The sequence below is a fragment of the Anticarsia gemmatalis genome, chromosome 19 (genome assembly GCF_050436995.1).
Source record: "Anticarsia gemmatalis isolate Benzon Research Colony breed Stoneville strain chromosome 19, ilAntGemm2 primary, whole genome shotgun sequence".
NCBI classification, from domain to species: Eukaryota; Metazoa; Arthropoda; class Insecta; order Lepidoptera; family Erebidae; genus Anticarsia; species Anticarsia gemmatalis.
Window position 1 is genome coordinate 4,978,376 of NC_134763.1, and position 26,523 is coordinate 5,004,898.

General features: G+C 35.3%; 1 protein-coding gene across 2 annotated transcripts in view; it reads right to left on the minus strand.

Moving 5' to 3' along the window:
* Positions 1-25,254, minus strand: part of LOC142981192 (cell adhesion molecule Dscam2-like) — an 89,371-nt gene extending 64,117 nt beyond the window's left edge. For both annotated transcript variants that reach the window (XM_076126907.1, XM_076126908.1), the window contains exons 1-2: positions 25,043-25,254; positions 19,587-19,628 (exon numbers count right to left, since the gene is read on the minus strand). In XM_076126907.1, the coding sequence (XP_075983022.1) occupies positions 19,587-19,617 (31 nt within the window). In that variant the 5' untranslated portion in view covers positions 19,618-19,628; positions 25,043-25,254. The remainder of the gene's footprint in view (positions 1-19,586; positions 19,629-25,042) is intronic.
* Between the last annotated feature and the right edge of the window lie 1,269 nt (positions 25,255-26,523).

Consider the following 26,523-nt stretch of genomic DNA (forward strand, 5'->3'; position numbering starts at 1 on the left):
TTATCTATCCATTCTATCCAATATTAAAGATATAATTATAATATTGTTTCGTTTACCATGTGTAAGTAACTCGTGCGACCTGAAACTCTCGAAGCGTGATATTCTAGTAAAATCGGTTTGCTTACTTTGCGCCTACGAGTTTCATATTCTCAATACATATACTTGTGATCCCCCAGGATAAGCAGATTTTCTTTTAGATGATTTTTACGATATACGCAAGATGACAGGCATCTCACATTTTGTATATTCACGGTTGTAAGGATGGATAACTGTTAGTAGTATTTGATCATAACGTATTCATGCTTGGGAGGATACGGAGAATTCTTTGTTATCGTCAGGCAACTGTTACCGAGTGAAACAAAGCCTTTGAGAGCCTTGTTAACCGCGATATATACGAGACTAATGCTTAACAACATTATTTTCGTTTACGCAAAGTAACCCATAATAACAGAATAACTCGAGTCTCGAATAATTTATATTAACTAACGTAGAACAGCAATCGAACGAATTACGTTAACAAATATGTAACGTTTGCTCAAGTAATTATTTACCAATTTCGAAGCTCAATGATCTGTAAACGTATTTATAAAACAAATTGTGTAACAAGTACGTACATAATATGTTCCGCGTGAGTGAGGACAAGAGGCAAAAAACGAATGAGAAATCCATTGGAAATCACGAGGGCGTGGGTGGGAGGTGAGAGGGGGGCGTGAAATACAGTCTGCCCGGGATATGGCAACCACTAAACACATTTCATAGTATCAAGACGTAGATGCTCCCTGAATGTTATTACAATCATATGCCGTGCTCGGTCTATGATATTGCAATAAAGATATTATCAACGGTCATTTGTATCGTTTCATGAGAGGTGCTCAATAAAAAGTTGATAATTGTGTTCTTTATATTTAAAATTCAATCTGCATTGGTTCATCGAAGAAAACATAAGAAAATAACATCTATGTTCTATGAAAATGTCTACGAAAACAAAAATGAAATAAAGTTTAGCCGAGGTTTCATTTATGTGCACCGAAACCTCAATAACTTACATACACAACAACGGGGCGGAGAATGAACAACAACCTTAGGCTACCCTCCTTCAGATTCATCGAATAAGCTACGTAGACCTACACTTTTTATTCTACAAAAATACCTTTACGCTTTCCATTATTTATCGCCTCTGTTGCGTAAATATCAGAACGAAGCAAACAATTCTGACTGATACTCGTAAATCTTCGATTTAGCCGAACGAACCAATCGAGGCTCGCCCCTAACTCAGTTACGTTTTTCCATTGTTCACAATTTTGCGCTTGCCACAGCCTCGTGACATCCAAATCTGATAATATCCGCTATGATTTGAGTTCCGTGCCAAAAAGTTACAATCACAATATTTTGGCTTAATATACGAGTTTATCCGCTTCCCTATTCCTCTGATCTGCCCTTCGTTTTTCACTGATGGAGTGAAAGAAATAGTAACCCCAAAGCTCACTTGTATAGATTTCTCTTGGGCTTAAAATAACAGTAGATACTACTTAGATCTTATTAGGATTTAAAACCTTTTTAGACACACTCGTAACTTGGTGCTATTCTATTAACCCAAAAAGTAAAAAATCTGTGCCAATCTCTGACGATATTACCTAATCAACTTTAATCAAAATGATATCAAGCCCGAGGTACACAATTTCAGCGTTCTTATAGTTTGAGTCTTGCCGGGTTATAAGAATAAAATATTTTAAAGTCTTACAATGTAGGTCGCCTTCTCTTCGTGTTAGGTATTCTTCTTAAGTAATATTAAAAAAGGAACACTGGTTTTTTAATATAGCGAGACGTCTCTTTATTACCTTTTTGCTTCTTTTAAACCTATTAACTTTTCTTTTGAATCTGTTGCAATTGCACGGTTGGCCTATTTCGATCTGTCTTTAACTTTTATAATACTGTTCGACGTTTGAATGGCAGCATTATAGCAAATACTCATTGAACTTTGTCGACACCATTAGGGAGGAAAAAAGGGTACTTGTGAGCATTCCGCAGTAGGTGAATTCTGAAACAATGGGTCGCTCGGCTCGGCTGCCTCCTCGCTCCACGTATTCTCAAGTGGCGCATTTTTGTCGCTCAAATGTCAAGCTGTGCTGCACATTTGCACACTTATGGAATATTGAAATTGTTTCTGTTAGCTTGCAATAACCCCCGGCAACATGTTACGCAAGCAAAGTGGTGATGGGCGAAATTTGGTAACGTGATTTTCAGGAATAAAAATGTTTACGTTGGAAACAAGGAAGCGAATATAATTGTATTTATCCTCGAATTGACGTCTCATTTAACGAACAAATTGATTTAATTTTGGGTCAAGTTTGTGAATTGTGAACCGCTGATGTATGTAAAAAAAATATATTATTACAGACAAGAAAGCTATTTGTTACAAAGTTGTAATAAAATACTGGCAGCGCGCAGCGTTTTAAAAATGTTATAATCTTTATTGTGTTTATTCTTTTATTATTTTTTATCAATGCTATTTGAAAACCTTTTTTAAAAACATTTCCTTGTTTATCTCCGAGTGCGAAGGAAATATTTTATATGAAAACACTTACATATTTGACAAGAAATTAAGGCTGCCCTCATTTTTTGTTCACAAGAGCGGCGAGGAAAATAGTATTTTTATATATTGACAGTACCCTTGTCAAACTCACACTTGTCCAGTATTTTGATAACTCACTGTATATTGAAAAAGGCGACCCTGATTATCGGTCTATTGAAAGGTAGACCCGACTCTTTCAAGTTTTTATATACCATTTCGAGAATAAAATGGTCCGACTGAAGTAGGTAGCCACTTGAGAAATTCTCAAATAAAAAAAAAAGAATGCGTAAGAATGCTTACTGGTATGGTTAACCACTACTATATAATATATATTCTTGTCAAAATCTTGACTAAGAAAAGAACCAGTATATTCGGAAAGAAAGTCGATAAATCAACTATTTTTCTAAAAGGTTTAACTTTAGAATTGCCATGACTCACATAAATGCGAAGATTCAATGTTCAGCGAAAATATTTCCCTAACTTAATACCCATGCGGTCGGACTCGCTCACATATGAAAAATATCATTCACGGTCAAATGGTCACTCAGGATTGAACGTGGCATAAAGTTATATATGAGCAGGCCCCGACATAGATCACGACAAAGGCGAAGCAAGCTCACTCGTGTATAAAGCGATTACGTTATATTCCCAATTTTATATTCAGCCGCAGAAATAGCAGTGGACGTCGTCTGACGACCGACGGAACAGACTCAAATCGTACTTTTATGAAAGTCCCTAATGACACGTGAAATCCGAAATTGGTAAGATGAAATGGAGTTACCAAACAAACCCTAATCCCGCACACATCCTATGTATAAGTAAGGATGAAATAACCTCAATTTCACCAACAAGATCCTCGGTAATGTGTTGCGAATGGTACGGGTTGATAAGGAAAAACGGGTAAATAAGGAATCGTGAGAGGCTACCAGGACCGGAAAGGGTCAGGCGGGGGGAGACGCTCATCCGGCGGATACACCGCAGCCGGCCGCCGGACAGCCAATGTATTTCATAGCCCGAGGGTAGGTCGTCGCGCACTTTTATAAAACATTGAGTCGCCCGCCACTGCCACCGATAGTTTCTGGAACCGACACGTTCACATTATTTACATTACGAGCCAAACATCGGGAAAATTAAACAAAGTTATTCGAAAAATGGCAACAGTTCGGTCACTTGTAGCAATATTGCGAGTTATAAACTTAACTTATAGCAAACTTTTTATAAAGAAATATTTTTAATGAATACCTTTAGAAATATTCCTCTTTATTGTACCTACTTTTATCTGTCTGTTTTCCTTGCATATTCTAAAACATGACGATACAAAAATGAAATGTAATAAAATAAGTCAAAGCACTTAATCCTGTCAGTCAAAGAGATTCGTATTTTAAGATTGGTATAATAACGAAATTTCCTTTTGATCCACCGACGCATAAATAATGAAATTTTGATATCAATTCGCAACCGACGAAATCCCGCGAGATAGTGCTTTCAAAACAACTTTGATTTCCTCCCGGCATAGTCAAAGAAGCTTACCGAGAAAAAGCGACGAAAGAAAGAAAGAAATAAAAAATGCACAGAAACACGGAGGTCGGAGTTTTTCCTGTCACCGGGCACAAACAATGCCTCCATTGTAGGGCTGCGGGCCGCGCTCCCCGCGCGCCGCGGCCCCCGCCCCGCCGCGGTACAGCCGAGGAAACGAGCATCTTTTGTTTCCATCCCCGCACCCCGCACGGAAACGAGAGCTTTGAACCCGCGGTCATCTGTTTACATCACGCCAACTAGAAAAAAAGACATCCGATTTATTTGTTCTCCAGACAACAGTGTAACTGCCTACAACTGCACACGCCGCGTACAGTCCTACATATACCTACCACCTACATATAGAACGTACAGAACTGCATTGAAGCCGTGAAACGTCTACTGTTATAAAAATACGACCGACAGTGACAGTGCGAAAAGCGTCGGATTTTCTCTCGTGAAATGTTATTTAATGTGTAAAATGATTTCACTAAAGTGTATGTACAAGTACAATGTGATAAATACCGCAAATAAAAGATTCTGTAAGACAATTTTATACCGGTTCACATAAAAATCATACTGATGGTTAATATTATACTAGTACGATACTAATGTAGCATATGTGCAATAATGGAAAGCCCGAGTAATAATAACATTATCTACCTTTTAGCGGCCCATGAGGTAAAAAAGGTGACACGATTTTAAGTTCATTCAATTCAATTAATAAATAAAATTGGTACAGGCGTACAGGTTCGCTTCGCAACAATTTCAAACGAATAAAGGCTGGTTTCCGGCAGGTAATGTACTTACAACTCGCTGTGGGACGACGAATAATAAATTATATTTTTTCCTCGGTCCGCTCATTTAGATATGAAAAAATAACGCGTCGAAACCTGACGACCGTTTCACAGAGCCTTATTTATTCAGAGCTCTGTTCCGCTGACTCCGAGATCCGAGATCAATGTAGTCCTAGCTTTCAGCATGATAATGAGAAAAATCCACTTTATTTCTGTATAAAGTTCAAGGATGTTTAAACATCGCATGTTTCGCAATTTTCATCGCATTTCCATTAATGTTTTAATGGCATTAGGTACGTTGATTTAGTAGGTAGAAGCTTATATATACACTGTATGCTATATAGCTATTTGTATATGTAAATCATAAAGATTATAATAATGCCAAAGTAACTGCCATTTCATACGAATCTGATGTCGTTCATTTCCAGCACTTGCACCGTTAAATGAATCTATCAAGGGCTGTTCTCATCTGACGTGATTTAATTGAAACTGCAACATCAATGGCGCTTAAAATTTGTCGCAGAGGTTACGTAAGGCACGTCAGTATGATACAGTATGATAGTGTAGTACGTAGATCAAATAGTGTCTGCAGGAAATGATGTGGTGTGGTGGCGGCTAGAATAAACGACACGAATTTCCCCGTGAGCTCGTTCTTTTATTGCACACCTAAATTGGATTTTCGCTGCGCCATACATATTCCGGCGTCCAAGTGAATTTCATATTTCACTCAATTCTGTTAAGCGGAATGTATCAACGTAATTTTTAACGCATAAATTTCTCATTGTTATAAGGTTTGGTGTTAATTTTATTCAATTATATAGCGGTGGTTGAAATTGTATAATGAGATTGAAACTCGAGCTTGTAGAACCTCATAATTGGAACGTTTTACTAAATTGCAAATGTTATTTTTATTATATATACCTCTATTTTTAATATACTTAATATAAAAAACATGCTATACCTATCATTTCCAAAATATAATTTATGAAATATTTAGATTTAGACCCACTGTTACATATTTATAACCTGAAAGACTCAAAGGACCGTTTACGAGCTTACTTATTTTCTAGTAATGTATCCGATCTAATTACTCAACTAATTTAATGTTTTAAAAGTCATCGAAAAATGTCATTTTCAAGTATGTGAATAATATTCAAAGTAAAATTAATAATAATTAACAATACTAATTATGTCTGTCTTTAATATTTAAATTAAATACAATTAAACATAAATTACGGAACTAACACGTCAATCATATCAACGTTTAAATTAAAAATTCATAGGACATTAAACAGGTGAGCTTGCGAGTATAAGCTTGAGGTTAGAGGCATATAAGTCGGCAAGCGGCAGGAAGTCTCATTGATAACTTGACACGAATACTGAGAGTTACACCCGCGTGCCCTACAGCCCCATAGCGAGGGGTTAAAGGGAAAGATTGGTAGTCGCTCATGTGTAATATACATATTATATTATCATCATTGCGAGAAGATTATATTTGTAACTAGCTGACCCGCGCAGCTCAGCTCACGCTTTCTTGGTTCTTTATAATACCGCGCATTTTCAAATTTATTCACCTTTTACACCTTCTCTGGACTTCAACAAATAATTCAAGACGAAAATTAGCCAAATCGGTCCAGTCGTTCACGAGTTTTAGCGAGACTAACGAACAGCAACTCATTTTTATATAATATAAATTAATATAAAATTATTCGGTTTCTGAGGTACATTATGATTTATTTAGTAGTTTAACTATTATATCATTTTTTTTTTTTTTTAATAACCCATATGTGTCCCACTGCAGGGCAAGGGTCTCCTCCCAAACGAGGGGGAGGGGTTAGGCCTTGAGTCCACCACGCTGGCCAAGTGCGGGTTGGGGACTTTGCATGCCCTCAATAAATGTATTAAACAAATTTTAGGTATGCAAGGTTTCCTCACGATGTTTTCCTTCACCGTTGGAGCACGTGATAATTATTTCTAATACACACATAACTTCGAAAAGTCATTGGTGTGTTGCCTCGGATTCGAACCTGCGACCACTTGCGTGGGAGGTGCCAACTTAAACCACTCGGCTATCACTGCTCTCATATCTCTCTATTCTATCATTTAAACTCATATAAAAAAGGAAGGAGCTAACGCTATTGAATAGAATAACTACCGCTTTATGTACTCAGAAACTGGGCTTAAGTATTACAAATTACTTTTTATTATTTTGTTAAAAATTATTAATATTAAAATAATAAATAAATTTAACACATTAATGTCTTACTGCTGAGCAATGGTCTCCTGCTATAATGAGGGAGGGGTTGGAGACCGTGTTTATCTTCAAGAACTGTTCTAAAGAACTATCAAGCATGCAAAGTTGCATCACGATGTTTTCCTTCACTGTTGGCACAAGCGATAACTATAGCTAATAACTTATTAGGTATAGCACCTAAATCATTGGTTAAAATTATGTTTTTTAAATATGTAAATGAAAGGTGTTTTAAAAATCGTTCCGTGGTTTTAAGGAAATCCGTACAAGCAAATTCCTATATATTTCCTTATTGGCTTTATAATGTAAAATCTTCACTATGCTTCGATGGAGAGTCAAGATTTCTCTAACGAAAACATTAATTTTCTTACATATCTAAATGTTTTGTTCATTAATCAGCTAAATTAACCTTCAAATTATAGACAGTTAACTAGCAATGTTTCAGATAATTATAATACATAATGTATTATTCTGTGCTATATTATTAATTAATGAGCTGTAACAATTGAACTTGTACTAGTTAAATTGCTAATGTAAGACTTAAGTACTACTCACCCTCTTTCGTATTCGTAAACAAATCACTTAGTTAAACGGATAAAAATATTTTAAAATATTACCACGATTTTGCCCAGCAGAATGGGCACGGAACAAAGGTTAGTAAAAAGTGATAATACTTGACACTTGTAATCTCTACGTACTTTACAAATATATTAAATAAACAGATACTCCTTTCAAAATTCTAGTAGCAAAATCACGTTACAAGTCATCGATGTAACCTCCCAAGTCCACAATATTTATTCCTTTTATTTCACCCACGTTTGCCGAGCAATCTCCTTTTACAATTTATACAACAAAAAAGCCCAAAACAAAAAGCAAACCAATGTTCTCCCAAAAACAAAAGCTAGATATATCGTTAGAGAAATATCACGTCGTCGTAGTGGGCCGGTATTAAATGAACAAAATACAAGGGCTGTCACTAAACAGTTATTATCTTTCCATTAGAGCCGGCCGCCTCGAAGCCTCCCATCAACTTAAATGGGATGGATGAGTGCACGAAGACCCACACCGACGTTACTCTCGCTAGAAGTGATACTATTGTATTTCAATTTACACCGTTACTATTAAATTCGGATTTTATTTTTATTTTTCGCGCACAAATTTGTTAAATGCATTACATTTCGAGTTAATGTTTTCGCTTCTATTTTGAGTATATAAGTTTATAGTCCGGTCAAATTAGACCAAAAAATCAGTAAACCCACGACAAATTCAGGGGAAGCTGAAAATTCTTAAAATTGTTTAAATTATAATTATAAACATTGTCTTAAAAGTCCCAACCGATCCCATGTAAGGAAAAAATTTTAGCGGGGTAATAAGGTCCAAAAAATGAGTTTTTCGCGATTTTCTTGAAAACGGTAAGTTTTATCGCAAAATTACCCCAGACATAATTTGTAGATCAGGGAATTTCCTATAAAAAAGGTATCAATAATTTTTTCCCTAAAAGCCACCGCTTCTGAGATATAACGATGCAAAAAATTGCGAGCGTCATAATACACTCATACACTACTTCAACTTGCTTTAGCAATTATAATATTAAAAGACGTTGAAATCGATGACATCATGGATGCTGATTTAATAATTAATATCGAAAATATAGTAGATAAAATTTTTTCATACAATGATATTGAAAATGATGAAATATCTGGAGCTTTACTTAATAAACTGAATCAAAAACTTAAGGATTATGAGGAACGAGGACCAACAGCGAAACTTTGGATTCAATATTTTTATATGGTTTCAATTCTTAAAGAGTTTTTAAGAGCTGAACGTATGGGGGATTGGAAAGCTCATTTAAACTGCGTCAAAGAAATGCTTCCTTACTTTCACGCGTCTGGACATTTTCCGTATGCTAAGTCTGCACACCTATACTTGCAGGATATGCTACAATTAGAGAATTTCATAGATCCTGAAGTCTATAAAAAAATTTCAGAAGGATTCTTCACTGTGAGACGTTCAGACAAATTAAGCTGTGGCACTTCAACGGACATGGTAATTGAGCAGTCTATGATGAAAGCTATGAAGACAGATGGAGGTATTGCTCGAGGAAGAAGCACAAAACAGAGTGTCATAAGTAAATGGGTTTATAGTATGCATGCAATGAATACAGTTTGTGAAAAATTAGAAGATCTGGCTAATGTTAGGATGGATACGACCGAGCAGCATGTTGATGCAAGTGATTCACGAGTAAAAAAAGATGCTAAAGACTTACGAAAACTTTTGGAATGGTTCTCAATACATAATCCTTTTCCAGAGGTTTTGCATCGTTATATCTCAGAAGCGGTGGCTTTTAGGGAAAAAATTATTGATACCTTTTTTATAGGAAATTCCCTGATCTACAAATTATGTCTGGGGTAATTTTGCGATAAAACTTACCGTTTTCAAGAAAATCGCGAAAAACTCATTTTTTGGACCTTATTACCCCGCTAAAATTTTTTCCTTACATGGGATCGGTTGGGACTTTTAAGACAATGTTTATAATTATAATTTAAACAATTTTAAGAATTTTCAGCTTCCCCTGAATTTGTCGTGGGTCAAATGTCTAAATTGACCAGAGTATTACTATTATTCCAAGTATAGGAAACCTAAGTGAGTTACTATTTCATTTAATTCAATAAAACTAAATCTTTGAAGACCAACTCCATCGGTTCCTGCATAGATTATTGTTGCCTACCACTACACCAGATCTATACGCTTTATAAAATGTGCTACGGTATTTCGTACCTTCGTAGACAATGCTACGTAATGTCGTAGAGTTCGTAGCTAGATCGTAGTTCAGTCAATTTAGGAAGTTAATCAATGATTGATTGCAGCTATCTCCTGGCTGATGGATCGTTTTCAAACATACGTAGAACCAATCAAGTAACACAGTTCGATAAAGAGAAGATTTGAACCTCAACTTCGACCGCGGCGCGGTTTAAAGTGCATACTCGGTGCATGCTCTGTTTGACTTACACTGTATTAGCATTGTAAAATAGTTATGTATGTTTCATTACAATGGAAATATTCTTGAAATAAGGTGTAATTATTATCTTTAAAAGATTATTACTCTTTTAAAATGTTGACTTCTACAGTTTTCGCAAAATTGCAGAGTAGTTAAAGATGCCACAAAGTGATTTGAAGCCTGTTCGACGACAGCCCACGCGATAAAGGAGGCGAGATAAAAAACATAATTCCCGCCGCTTTTAATGTTATCGCCCGTTTAATGACCCCATGACCCTCTCCGGATTCAACGTTCAACACTTCCTCGTTTTAGGCTTTTTCATAGTCAATTACGTCAGCTATAATAACAGATTTTTTTCTTTCATTCTGAACAGACAAAGCTAACTTTCTATTACGATAACTAGGGACTCAATAAACGAGTATCTGCGGTATAGAACACAGCGCCTCTAGCGTACTTTTAACGAACTAATATCCAATAATATACGAAATCAGGATGGCGCTACTGTGCGTAATAACCTACAGAAAAAATGGTATTTATAAATGTATTTTACTAGAAAATTATATACATATTTACTAAGCTTTAGAATTAAAATAACTTATCCATTGTTGGTAAATCCGACTCTCGCTCAATTAATAAGGTAAAATAAGCCAAAAGTCAATTTATACTGGTCATAGAAGTTTTATGTGAACAAACTGTCCTGGGATTTGGAAGAGAACAGTAAATTGTAATCTCTTTTGATTACTTTTGCTCTTGGAATGGAAACAAAACAAGGGATATCTGCCCCTCAATTATTTGAGTTGAGGGAACACGTCGAGAATTATTTACTTTTGACCTTTTCATACTTTGTACTTGTATCTATATGAGGAAGGAATTATGACGACTTCTATTAGTATTTACTTACTGCTACAGACCAAAATTTGATGGCAGAAATATATGTTTTTGAAAATGAAAGTAGTAATTTTATAGCCCAGTATGTTGCAAAGTTACCGTTTCGAATACTCCTATTTTATTAAGCAACGCTGTATTAGTATTCAATGGTAACATGCTTTTAAATAATTTTAAACTATGTTAATAACAATCATCGTTATCATAAGTACGTTAACATTTGAAGCATCAAATATATTTATTTTTCATTTAAGCCTACACCAACACTCAGTAACTAAAATAGTACATAAACTGAAATAAAGCAGATTTTATATAAATATGGTAAACGAGCGAGCCTGTTTGAACTTTAAATAACCACATAATGTATGAATAATGGAGCTCCAAACGTTTAAGGTATACAAATCAGTAATCCGCCGCCTAAATCCCAAATTGTACAAAGCTTTTCTTTACAACATTTGAACGATATAACAAAATAAATACGTACAAACAGAATGCCGACCGAACGCGCTCTCCCACGGTACTTACAAGCACCTATCATATTTGTAGGTATAATACATTACACAGTGCTTAAAAGTACGTCTTTAAAGGCTTACATGCGTATTACCTAAGTAATGAACAGCTTTTTATTTCGTTGTAACTTATTCTGAAGAAGCGAAGGCCCTGTATATTTTTCTTTTAACTAAACCAAAGAGTTTTATGTTACTCTTTTGGCGAAATTGTTTCATTTCCTTTTAAGGGTTAGGAGTTTTTCTAACAAGGTATTTCAAGTGTTAGGAAAAAGGGTAATAACTAAATCGTTAGTATTTTCGTTAAAAAACTGCGAGGTACAAACAGTGCCAACGTTTCACATAGATGGCCTGTCAGTCAACGTCATTGAAACGAAATTCGGTTAACTCCAGTGTTTTTTGCTTGTATTTTTTTCACTCTGGTCGATCAGTTCTTTATCAGTTTTATAATTACTTGCATGGTTTGTGCACAAAGTAAATACGCTTATATGACTTAAAAAAACTATTTTCTCTGAACTAAAAACAAGTTAATTTTAGGTGCGTGTTCCATTGTAAAGTAATCGGCTTTTACAATCTAACTTTGCAACAATACTAACATCTAAGTCTAACGAATATTGAAAGTATACTATTAAGTACTTGAAGTACTTTCTAATAATACTAAGCTATCAAGACCAAACTCAGTTTACACCGTTCACCGTCCCACACGCTCAATCGTGTTCATCGCCTAAGAAAGTCAATTAGAAATAATTAAGTCGCGGAGGTTCATCCGAAAGGTGCCAACATCTTAACAAATTGAAGCGTGTAACATAATCTTGGCTGTTAGGACTGTACTTGGAAACTCGTTACGTTGAAGACCGCTACTAGGGGTCGCTTATGAAAAATGCCTAACGACTGTAGTATGTTACAAAATTGTTATTTAAGTTATGACCACTTTTATGCACATGCGGCGTTTTAATATACCTTTTATTAGCGGAGGATCTATTTTTTTAATATTATATATTTTTATAAGTATTTTTATAAATTTAGAAGATAAAAATATGGTCTATAAATTTCTGGGAATTTTGAAAGAAAAAAGAAGAGACCTTTGCTCGGATGTGGTACATAAGAGTGCTGAAAAAAAATCCTGCTAGCAGTCGATGAAACGTACATTATTAAAACTTAAAAAGGTCATTTTCGACTAAGAGTTTAATTGGATACCAAAATAAATATTTGAGAGAGGGTAACTCAATTTGATCAAATAATTATTATTTTAGAACAAGGTAATAGTAGTAGTAAACATATTTAATTATTTACATAATATTGACGCTTGGAATCGCCAAAAGCCTCTCCCTGAACGTTACTACTGTAGTTATGTCATCAAAATCGAAGGTAAGCGTACTTACACAGACGGGGCCACCCGCCGGGAACAACAAATGAACAAATAATGCTGTCGCATTTTTGTCGTGACGTCACACCGGCTAATTTGTCACCGGCCGAGTAGTTGGTAACTCGTGAGCTATTACTGCTATTACCGTGGTAATGTGACGAATGTATACAAAACTTTGTGTTTATTATACGTCTAATGGATGGTTTATGATCGTTATAGAATTGTTTCTATTTATAATAATATGTTTGGTATAGAGATTGTGTTCATAACTTTTTATGTTTTTGTGTATTGATATTTAATTATATCTTCATACTTGCATACCTACCCTTTTTTTAAATCCAATACTGTACCACTGCTGGGCAGTCTCCTTTCAAACGACGGGGAGGAGTTAGGCCTTGAGTCCACCACGCTGGCCAAGTGTGAGTTAGGTACTTGGCATGCCCTCAATAAATGCCTTGCATGCCTAAAATTTGTTTAATACAAAATTTTAGGCATGCATGTAACATGCATACTTACATATAAACAAACATATATGTATACATACATACACAATGTCACGCCTTTTTCCATATGGGCAGGCAGAGACCAAAGACGTTTTATATTCGATCATAATTTCTTTTATTTTTCGATTAAAGAGTTTCACTCGTTATTAAAACGTACACTTTAATTTTATAATGACATCATTAATTGTACGTTTCATATAAAAGACTTCTATGGGTGTGTATTCTATCACAGGAAGTCGAGGTCGGTAGATCAAGGGGAACGTTTCCATGCGGAAAAGTCGCGAGCTGGAAAATCATAACATTATTAACCGTTCTTTCATAAAGTGAAGCGTATTTTAAGGTTTCTTATACATTTCATATCGTTTGAAAAGACGTAAACATTACTCTCAACGTAATAAGCGATCTAAATTTGTCGATGTATGTTTATATTTGCTATTTTGCTAATATTTAGCCCATACTCGATTATAACGATATTTCGGGATCCAATTTTAGACATTCCCCAACCAGTATTTGGCTAGCGGTGGACGCAAGACCTTATACCTCTGTCATCCCGGGAAGTGATCTTCGTCCAGCAGTGGGACACTAATTGATTTTTTTTTTGTCTCATTATTAAGAACTAGCAATTAATTCTCATCAAATTGTTTGCTCATTCATAGTTAGTGCTTACTTTTAAAACACGTTCTTTAAAAATGTTAACCTACCATAAAACTTTAACAATACAATGAAAGTTAAAACTACTCTACTGAAAATTTAAAGGTATGAGCTACGAAGTCATATATTCTGTAGCAAAGGAACGCTTATGACCTGTGTAATACGTTTCCCAGTAAATACAGAAAGTTCACATCCGCAAGTAATAAAAACTTTTGATGTAGATGGATTGTGAATACGTTCCGGCGAGCTGTATTTTTAAAAACTTCCTTTACACAGTTCCTAGTGCATTTCTTAGGGAATATATTACACTTTGTAAGTCGACGTGGTCTAAAATACTAGACCACTGCCATTTTATTTCCCTGAAGAGTTAAAGCCATTGATAATACAAAATGAAAAAGGATATTGTCTCCTTTACGCTAGACCACTTGTGTAGATAATACTTTTATAGTTGTTGAAACTTATTATCGTTAGAATTTAATAACTGCTTTTATTTTAACAATCCCTTTGTTGTTTTGGTTTTCACTTTACATCACGATGCTTTATTAAATGATGAAACCATGATGAATAAACAATTGAGGAAGAGATTATATAACAGTTATTTCTCAATCTTTGCTGCCAATAAGATACCCAATTATTTTGTTTGTTACATAAAAAATACCGAATTATTTGAGAAACAATTAATTACTCTCGTTAAATCCGATGTTTTCAAAACAAACGCCAAAAGTACGGGGAAATAAAGTGAAATTGCTTAATTCCCGAGACTAAAAAAACAAGCCGTTCTCTTAAAGTAGTTATGGAAGGGTTAAAACACGCCTATACCGATATCCTTCGGGAGTGTAATAAGTGCGGTCCCCTAAAAACAACAATAATGGTTCCTTACAACTCCTTTCTCCGTTCACTATTGAGAAAATATCATGGACTCTTAGAAAGTTCCGCATTGAATAAGTTTTACGAAGAATAAATTCATAAACACTTAGAAGTTTTAGACGCAAAAACAATTTTAATGGTTTATTCGAATGCTCATTAAAATAGTTTTTATTGTTGTTCTTGTATTTATTTCTGATTGTATTAAGGTGTTTTACGTTCTGAGTATTATACATATAACGGATATAAATTGGTGCTTGGATTATAGAGAAGCAAATTAAATAATAAAAAAAAATATTAGTAATATCACGAAGAGATCTTTATCAGTTATCGAACCCGGAAATTCTTGAGTTCTAATCGCTGTTCCGTCATCAATTTTATTTGCAATAAAAACCAAAGCTGTTAGCTATTAATCGTCTCATAGTTGTCAAGTTTCATTAATATTCCGTTCATCGTGAGGCGGCAAATAAAAAAATAAAAAATCGACATGAAACGTTCTCGTTGCTAAATTGTTTCCTTGTTCAGAAATATGAAACAGCGCGTAGTAGAGAGGCAATTTGTCGTCAGTGATCGCGCCTGGCCCACTCGAGCCGCGTGGAGGGCCCTGTGTTTCCATTAATCGTTTAATTGCATTATAACGGGACAAAACCTCCTATTTACGGTGATGTACGAATGAATGACGCGCGCTGCATTCCAACATATTGTTTAACCGCTGACAGTGGTCGGACCGAAACAAGTTATTGTCGTTATTTGTGGCTTACATGTGCTTGCACACAAATGTCAACGTTATAGTATACAATTACACGAGGTAGAACAATAACTTTGATGGCTTTACAGTGCCGTTCAAAATGATAATTTATGGGTAGGCTTTGAGCGTACCTTCAATAACGGATACGTAACAGACGACAGAGACATTCTCCAGATCTGTAATTTGTCATTTGAATTGGCAAGTAAATCAAAAGCGATTTCGTAACGACTTCTCGTGTTTAGATTGAGAAACTTTTTTATGGGAATTTCTAGATAATACATACATAATCTGTTTTAAAAGAAAGATAAAAGGGAACTTCGATTTGAAAATTACAGTCATCTGATGAGAGGCAACAGATTGTGAAACAAAATTATATTTTTATTGTCATAGCGGATAGTGAGTCTACCATATGGTATGTAGGTTTCGGCAGTGCTCGTTTTATTACAAACAAGCTCGGACACAGTTGTAAAATTATACTAAAACAGCAGAAAATTAATTCGGCCCTCTTTAAATGTAACACGAGCGTTTTCTAATTAAAATTTCGTCACTCGGACGCGATTCCCACCTGGAAGCGAGAGCAGATTTTTACTTATTCCGTTTGCACGTCGGCCGGCACTCACGTTCAACAGATGTAAAAAGTCTGTTTGGTTCCGCGAAGCTTTGATTGAATCGTACAAAGCAACCGACCCCCGCTGTTGTGTTTGTTCAGAGCCTCGTTAAACTAACTAAAGAACCACTACGACTTCGGATTACTTTACGTCCTGGAAGCGATATAAACTTCTTTTATAGTACGCAGGTATGTTAACTATTTGATATTCCCGTCCGTTGTATAACTAATCTTGGACGTGCTCGCGCATCGCTACACGAAAATGTAAGACATGTACCTACATTATATCACATATGCGTTATGAGCCCTCAATATAGCGATACTCCATTTACAATTTTACTGTTTTTAAGTATTCTTCTAGGCTCCTTAAATAAGTTCTTACTATTTAATAAAACTTTTCAGAAAAGTTTACTACCTATTTAAAAAGGCGATATCAGGCGTCGCCTACACTTATAATAAGAACGTTTTTCTCGGAATATTGAAGACTAAATCAACTAATCAATACAATCGAAGCGCTCCGTCGATCTATAACAAAACAAATAAGTATTTATTAAAACGTTTTATCCAAACAGTATGATCATCATATCCAGCACGTACGGCTACAGATAGGGGACAACAGCAAACAATGAAGGTATCATAGTGACCGAGGTGACTCAATCAACACCGCGGCACGACGGAACCCACTCCACCCCACTGCCATTGAATTCCAACTTTTATATCAGTATCTAATACAAATAATATGTGACCTTTTTGTGTCATCTCAGAGTTCGTAAGATATATAAGATTGTCTTTGAACAGGTTTTTTTCCGCCCGCGGCTTTGCTCGCGTGGAACTTCACTCCTTCGGGGTTCCTTGAAATCTCCTAAAACCCTCTCTTAGCGCCCCTTTATACTTCCTAAGAAACCTTCATACCAATTTTAGAAGCGTAATTTCGGCTGTGCCTTGTCCATCAGTCAAAATTTTTAAAAATATATAAAAAGAATATGGTCAACCGTGAGTTTTACCTAAGAATGACATACAAATATACCAACCAAATTACAATTCAACCGGTAAGAAAGATTTAATAGCAGAAATATATTATGTTTTCGTCCGATAGCCAAAGGTAAGTTAATACCTACAAACTATAGTCGGATAGGGTTTCGTCAAACAACCCTAAAAACGTATACAACACAGAAATCTAATTTCCGATTTAACAACAAGCTTTTACGGCAAAGTATTATAAACCGACTGCATACAAATAGGTTGTTATAAAATATTCTAGTTATTAAGTTATAATACCATTTCAGTTATAACTTCATACTTTAGCTATATAAATAAAAATGAGCTACTGAAACGCGCATAACTTTTCTTTTTTAATATGTCCGTAAGTTAGGACAAGGTTTGTATAGGATCGACGGCATCAAAATTCCCACGGGAATGGGAATAACGGGACAAAATACTATCCCCTGACGAAGTCGATGATGGCTAGTGTAATAATAAAGCTGACAACCGGGACCCACAATTTAACGTATCTTCCGAAACCCAAAGAAACTTAGTATGTATAAAATGGTCACCCATCCACTGACCAATCTCGGCAAGCGTAGCTTAACCTGGACGCGAACGATTCGCGCGACTTTTGTTACTTAGCCACGAGCTCCTATAGTTACGTATGTAATAATAATATCCTCCTAGCCGATACGGCTACGGCGGTCAGTTTCATTGAAACTGGCCATCTACAATGCAGGACTTAGTTTATAGTATCCAAGTGTGTGCACAATACACAGGTACACTCTCTATTCCATCACTCTCATAGTCTAGTGGGACGGATAACCGACACAACCAGTGAGAGATCAGGCGCAGGACCGACGGCTTTACGTGCTCTCCGAGGCACGGAGGTCTTCGACCTCAACTTCCCAACTCCGGGCAATATCTAAGGAATTCTTAACAGAAAATCTCAGAAAAGACTTTTTGGCCCGACCCAGGATTCGAACCCGAGACCTCTCGCACGGCAGCCGCATATACTACCGACCGCGCCACAGAGGCAGTTATGTATTTATGTTATAATTGAACCTTTAAGGTCGCAGGTTCGACGCGTGCCGTAAATGATACGCATATATTCTCAACTCTAAGTAAATATAATGTTAGTGCGAGTTATTACTTTGTGCCTAAATACGTCGTTGTTATTACAACACAGTTGAACAGTCTCGCCCTCACAGCGGGTTTGTTATTGTATCTATTTTGTTGTGCCTACAATGTTTCAGGTCACCAGCTGTTTATTAACAGATATAAAACAATTGTTCATTAATAAAACGAAATTAATTCTTTGTAAAATAATTTAGAGATATATTTTCACTACTTATATAATTTATACATGTCTAAATTAATACTGTCAGTTGGTTAAGAATTCTCAGAGACTATTAGACACATTCTCAGATTATTTATAGAAGAAAGTCTATCATGTTATCCTTGATTAAAAAAGGTTACGTTTAAGAAAGAAATTGTTCGTTTAAGACCTTACTCTACACTATTCGTACACGCACCCTGGCAGTCATCATATTATGGACAATGGATATATAGAATATTTTAGTACCGTAGTTGGAACGTAATTTCTGAACTAATAAAATAATGGTGACAACGTTCCAACATCGATTTTTCTCAAAATTAGAGCAAATATCCTCTGATTAGTTTTCAATAAACTATACCCAAGTTCCCACAACATAAAATATTGCTGTAAAACTATAATACACTTGTATATGTACATAGAATATCGAGTGTTAGTCATTAAGGTGAAAAATGGCCACTCTATGGAGCCGTGCCACGGAAGTTTATGTTCCTACGTGACGCCAACCGATACCTATGGCTTTATTTATCTCGCTTACAGATTATAAACAAGATACCGAACAAATATATCACTTTTATTGCAAATATAATTTGAAAATTGGCTTTATTATTCTAACTAAATGTACAAAACTCTCACTTATAAACGTTGTGTAACTATAAACCTGTGTCGAAAATATGAAAAGTTGGGGAATTATGATTTATTCAATTTAGATTTGAAGGGTCGATGTCAAAATTTTAAGTATTTTCTAAACTCATTTAGCCACTATTACAGCTTTAATTTGGGAGTAAACTTCTGCACTACACACACAAGATCGTTAGTCACTTATATTTCCCATTTAATTTAAAAAATGTAAGAAACACCAGTATTCTTAAGTGCGTGTTACCAATTATATATCCGTAAAATTCTCACAAAGTATGAGCTACACGTGGTTCTTACGTTTCGTAATAATATATTCTCAATCGTACGTACATAAAGGAAGTTAATAACAAAATATCATACTTACCAAATATCACTAATAGCAATACGGGAATCATTTTCCTCGGATCTGAAACGAAAGATATTAAATTATTTTTTATTATAACAGATTGGATTATATTCATAGCATAATGAAATACGTTTGGCTTCGTTCCTGGGCATTCGAACTAAATTTATCGAGAGCATACTCCACATTTCCTTATTTTCTTTAATGATAAATTGGATAAAGTCGCGACCATGCAATTTTTTTATTGTTATACTGTTTTATACTCTCTCTTATTGGAGAAGGAGATTCGTGCCCAGCGCTGGGACAGTATGGGTTTCGTTCAATAAATCTTCAATTAGTTTATACTCTATAAGCTGATGTGTTTTTTTGATTGTGATTAGAAACCGGGGGTAAGTCCTTCTATCCTAACTATAAAAGTCTCGGTGTAGGTCTAGAATGAATCCCCTTTTATCGCCTTTCTAGGACTTTTTCCATTGTTCATTCGCGGTATGTAAGAACTATTTTTACTAAAATGAGACCAAGTTTTATGATATTCATTAATTCCAATTTAATTCATGTGAGTCTACGTAGTTTTATCGATGGAGAATAAAAGTAGGAGTTAACAGAAAACATGGTGTATCAGGTACCTAAATGTAAGTTAGTTTGACCATAATTTTGTACTACATTTACGTAATAAACACGGAAAACATTAATTACAAATACAAGTAATATTGTTACCGACGGGAAAAGTCTTGGCCGTATAAGATCTGAAAATAGCAGCATTATTCTTGGGTCTTTGGGTACCTACATGGAATACACGCGTAGTCTGTGAGCCTCAGATAAATCTTTTGTTAACTCAAGCTATTCATACGAGTTTTAGTAAACGATTTTAGACGTGTTTCTTTTTTACAATGTTCCAATGTTATCTACGAACATATATGCGTTTATATAAGTTGGAATTCAAGGTAATACCTATTATGAATGAAAATGTTTGTTTGCCTGTTTCTTAAACTACTTACTTACTAAACTGACTTAGATGCAATTTAGCATGGAGATAGTTTAAGAGATTTCACATAGGCTTCTTTTAACAAAGATTAATCCTTAAGCGCGAGAAACAGGGGCTGAAACTTACAATGGCAGGCAAAAAACACGTATAACGAGAGCATTTTTAAAATGAATGTAATGTTATGTAAACCAATGTTATAAAGTTAGCTATTAAAACAATCATCTTCAATTTTACGTAAGATTTCCAAACGCGTATCTCAAATTCCGTTTTGTAAGAAAACAAACCGTAGCATTTTTCCTTATTTTAATTGAAATCAGTACCGCGTAACAAAGAAATCGTACTAGGAAATTTATTTTGTAATTGATTGAGTTTAATCCGACAGGTAGCACGTAGGGACACTGTTCAATCAATTCTCTTATTACATATGTCAAATCCTATTAGATAATCTTATTCGGTAACTAGTTTGTTTGTTAATAAATAACTTTTGATAAATTAATGTAATTTTATTTACAATTTATAATATTATATATATATTCGCTTAGCCTTTGTTCCAAACTATGTTGGAGTCGGCTTCCAGTCTCACCGGATGCAGCTGAATACCAGTGTTTTACATGGAGCGACTGCCTATCTGACCTCCACAACCCAGTTACTTAGGTATTAACACGATACCCTTCGGTAAGACTGGTTGTCAGACTTTCAAGCTTCTGACTACTGTTAACGACTGTCAAAGATCTTCGAAAATGACAGCCGGGACCCACAATTTAACGTGCCTTCCGAAACACGGAGAAACTCGATATGTTTAGGATGGTCACCCATCCACGGAACAACCTCGGCAAGCGTAGCTTAACCTCAGAGATCGATCCGTGCGGCTGTTGTAAACTAAGCCACGAGCTCCTCTACTTTCCCCACTAAATGATTTGCCTACGTTATCAATAACAAAAACTACGTCAAGTAATATCGATGCGTCAAATCTCTCCAAATTTTTAAACTGGCGACGGAACTCCCGTAGTTAGGGTAAATCAAAAACTCAATTTTACGTACATACTTCATATTTTCCTTTACATTATACCCCTCTTTTAACCTAATTGAAACCCCAAGTCAAAAGCCACGAGTCACAAAGTAAAAGGTGTTAATCCACCTTGAAATTTTAACGTCCCGAAATTGTCTCATTATTTTCACAATTTATAAAAACGTGTTCCGTTTATTTTCACATAACACAATTTTCGGATCAGTAATTTTCTTTTTCAAATAACATTTTGTGCTCAAATAATTTTAGTTAGCTTTCTATCAGAGTGTGGACCAAAAATGTGGGTCAATTAAACATGGTATATAATCCCTGTAGCCCGCAGAATTCGTTATTAATTCACGTCTAAGCCGGTTTATGAAAAGGCAAACTACTCTGAATATTGTTTGACATCTTTTTTATTAATTATATCACACCTTCGGGAGTAGACGGAACTGTACAACTTTACTTACGAACTTTCGGACATATTTGATTATATTTCATTCAATCTATCAAGTTGCGAAAAGATGATTATGATTTTTCTTAACAATGTTGCATTTCCTTCTAAAGAATACGTACTACTACATACGTGTATTTTAATTTCATTTTGTGTTTTAAAAACACAAACGGGATAAATACAATGTGACTGTATCTTATACTTATTTGATTTAAGTTAGTAGAAAGGAACTTTGTATCGCTAGCTTTCATGTTTTATTTAATTGTATCATAATGAAAAATATTCACATCATCTGAATATTTTCAAAGAACAGTCACGATAATAATGTAAAGTAATGTAAGTTGATATTTACAATTCAATCCGATTTATTCCACTTATTCGGGACAATTTAATCTACAATGTTGAATATTTTGTCGAAACTCATTGCGAGGAATATTGATTATTGTGGAATCTTTTTGGAACGTCGAGTCGTCAAGCCATCAGCCATCAGTACTTCGAATTGAATGTTTGACAAAATGAAGAAGACATTACAATATTATAATAGACAAGTGGCCGCTCGCTACTTTGTCCATGTTGACTTTAGTTTTACACTTTTAACAATTTTTTTATTGCTGCTCCTCTTTTTAGTCATAGCGTGTTATTATGTGTATAAGCCTTCCATAATAAATGGACTATCCAACACGAAAATCTTTTTACAGTTAGAATTTGTAGTTCCTGATTTTAGCGCGTTCAAACAAACTCATAGCAGATAAAACCAATTTTACATGCTTCTACTTAAAGTTTCCGCTTGAATCACTTCTGCGTTCAACTGAAACTACTTTTAATAAAGGACTTAATTTTCATAAATACACGCAATTTCCTAAGAACTATCTTCCTACATTACTTCCAGAAAGAGGCAACTAAACGGACGTTGTCGTTTTTCTTTGAGAGTCGAGCCAAAAATCCCGGGGAATCCCTCGAAGATTTAATATAATTACCGCGAGTTAATTGCCCTATTGCCCCAAGAGGTCGTAACTGTAACTTCTGTAGTGCACTATTGCAATGCTTAAGCTCTACAAGTTAGTACTCTGCCTTAAGTATTACATAAGTGGCTTACATTTAAAATACTTTAGTAGAAATAAAAATAACTTTTTATTTGCCCAAAATGCTATAAGGGTAGCAAAAGAGTTAAAGATTAACTAATATTAAACGATATTGCGATTTTTTCGAACGAAAATAAATAATTTGAAATACCTAGTTAAGCAGTTTTTTTTGCCACGCGATACGCAATCTGACTGCATTCAGAAAGTTACCGATAAAAACGCACTGTTGCGATCTACCAATTATTAAAATTAAAACATTATCAGTGGTCTATTTATTTATTTGCGTTTATCCTTATTAATAGTCCCTTATTAATTTTCGCCTTCAGCAATAATATCAAGCTTATAGTTAAATAATTATTGCATACATTGCCTCGTATAGTCGGTATTTAACGAGTGAGAGTATAATATTTCGAGTTATTCTTAATGCCATAAACTTATAAATGCCAATAAAATTTGTTCATAAGCGTATTACTTTGTAAACTACACTCGTGAACTTGCGACAAGTTTTATGCCGCTCTACTTATCATTTCTCCCTTTTTAAGTAGCGAATAATTTTGCAATTTAATATTTTCTGGTTAATATAATATCAGAGAAAACTAGTGTATAATAAATATATCGTGTATGTATAACAGATTGATCGCACTAATTGCCTAGATAAAGACTAATTTTTACCGTGACATTCTTGCAGATTTTTCCAATTTTCCCACACGGAAAATTCCGCAGAGTTCAATAACTAAGTCCGCTATAAAATTAATTAGGAACTTAAAAGCTAATTAGCCCTCAAATACCTATACAGGGTTCAAAGAATTTATCGCCTTGATTTCGCTTCAATTATGAATAAGGCATTTTTGTAAAGCCCTCAAACGTGTTGTGGAATGTTCTACATATTTTATTGTTAGCTAAGAATGTTGATCGGGGCATTAACTTTGGCGGTTTAGTCTGAAATAAATGTCTGACATCGAAAATTTATGCGTTTGTGTGTACGAAGATTAAGCTCCTAGCGTACACTCCGACGGAATATTACACGACGCAATCTCACAAAGTTGTTATATCTTAATTTAAAAATTTTTGATAGTATCTCGGAATTTTTCCAACTTGGTCCGCTGCTGATATTAAAAATACAAACCGGCATTTTTTAGGAACATTCTTGAAGTTTTAAAGCGACCTAACTCTGTTCATTATAAAGTTAATTCAAATTTAATCGGTGAATTAATTCGCTTAGTCAGTTTAAAGGGGGTATAAGTTTAATAACTGTGGGTTAAAACATTGGCTGGAGTGAAGCGTTACATTCATTTGTGGGAGGACTAATTTAACTGTCACTTGTTTGCAGTAGGAGGAAACAAATGGTCGCAACGCTTGCCACGGTTTAATATTTGTAACGGCTGAGTGCGCCGGTAAAACGCCACCACAACTTGAAATACATTTTCATTTGATGACAATAAACTTTGTAGACGTTTATCTTCTTTAACTTTTCCAAGTGACTTATGTCTGTAATTGTTTCAACTTGTTTAAGTTATTTAGTATTGTTTTAAATTTCCTTAATCGCGGTGTTCTTTTGGAATTAATCTGATTTACTTACTGTATAAAATCTACGGATTACGCTAACATTAAGGGATAATTTATTTTATGTTTTTTACTTTATCACACTTTATACAATTTTTATTTGAATAATTTTCTCAATACAATAGTTGTTACAAAATTAAAAAGTTTTAAAAAATTATATTTAGGAAAAATTATACATCGTTATTATTTTTACGTCAAAATCATTGTTGTCTTTTGAAAAAGCTTAACATTTATTTTCTCAACAGTTCAACAAAGTAAGCAAAAGTTGTATAAATCTTACAAATCTCCAGGTGCACTAACATAAATTACAAACTTGCAAGAAGGCGCAAGTATCTTATTATTCATATTTTATCCCCGAAACTTGTCGCAACTTTTGTAAACACTTACCAAGTTGGGCAAACTTCCGCCAGCCGTCCACGTGAAGTATAAAAACTTAAGTCATAACACAAAAACACTGTGTTCCAACAAATGACTCATAAAAATACTTGAAACATAATTAAAAGCTTGTTTTGCATTGTTTATGAAGTAAATGTAAGTCGCGCCAAAACGCGCGTGTCGCGTGGAGGCGAGCTCTGCGGAGATGAGAGTGGTCCGGCGCGTTCGGCGGCTGCGAGCCTCGCGCGCGACTGAGCCGAGCGCCGCCGCCCGCCACCGCTCTTCCATCTATTTTATATAAACGCCTTTATATACCGATTTATATATTTACCCGCACTCATACATATTTAACTTTTTTCCCATTTCACGTCGTTTATTCCCCGTATGTAAGGCTCGCGGGCAGTGTAGGTGCGATGCGCGTGTGTGCGCCCCGTAACCGAACGAAACGAACGCCTCGCGTTTCTATTTACGTGTTTTTAGAAAGGGTAAAGCTTTTATACATTTCCTTTCTACTATTTCGCTCTGTAGTTGAGCGCAATGCTCTGAATGCCGACCCACGAAATATTTCGCTTCGATTTATGAGTTTCATTTTTGTGAGCTTTATATTTTTTGGCTGAAATGTTTTATCTATATTCTGCAATTTCGTACGTTGGCTTACAGACTTTTACAATTTCGATCAATTTATGGATAGCTTAACAAAACAATCGGCGTATACCAAATTCTCTTATTAATTTATGTGAGCGTGGTGTCGGAGCGCTTCCGTTCCAATTGCGTCACAATGCGAACAGCTGATATAGAGGCATCAGATAAAGAAATTTATGTTTAGCGTCCGCGGTCCAATACTGTCGGCATCGGCGTCATTTCAAATTTACGACAGTTGAGGGTAGTGTGTGCGGTGTGAGCACACAGCGGCGAGCGAGGCCGCGCGGCGGTGCGAGTGCAGGCGCGCCGGACAACGCATCCATCACTCTTTATTACTCGATCCAGTGTCCTCCACAACATACTGGCCGTAATCGATTGCACCGTCGTTTTTTATTAATTTTTATTCCCTATATATTACAACAACTTCGGTCGTTTCGTTACGCTCTAAAGGCCTCCAATAATGTTTCATTACATTATCCTGGACGATGGTCATATAATAATCTCTTTGTTTGTGTGAAGGTCCATACAGGAAAATACTAGCGAACTCTTAAGTACAAGAACGTGTTATTATAAGCAGGGTCTAGAGAGGAAATCAAGGTACCACAACATTCACGCGAGCGCTTGTAGAGACAGGTGCAGAATATTATATTTCATACAATAAAGAATAGAATCATAAAAAGTCCACAAAATTCATGTGGTCTGGTCGGTATTGTATGCGACTGGCGTCACTGCCTTCCACGAGCGTTTTACTACCGGGCCTGGCTCATTGCAAATAGATTTTTCTATTTTTTGTTGAAGTATTCTTAATCATGGCCTGGAGCTTCGAGATGTACTTCGCGGATTATGGCCAT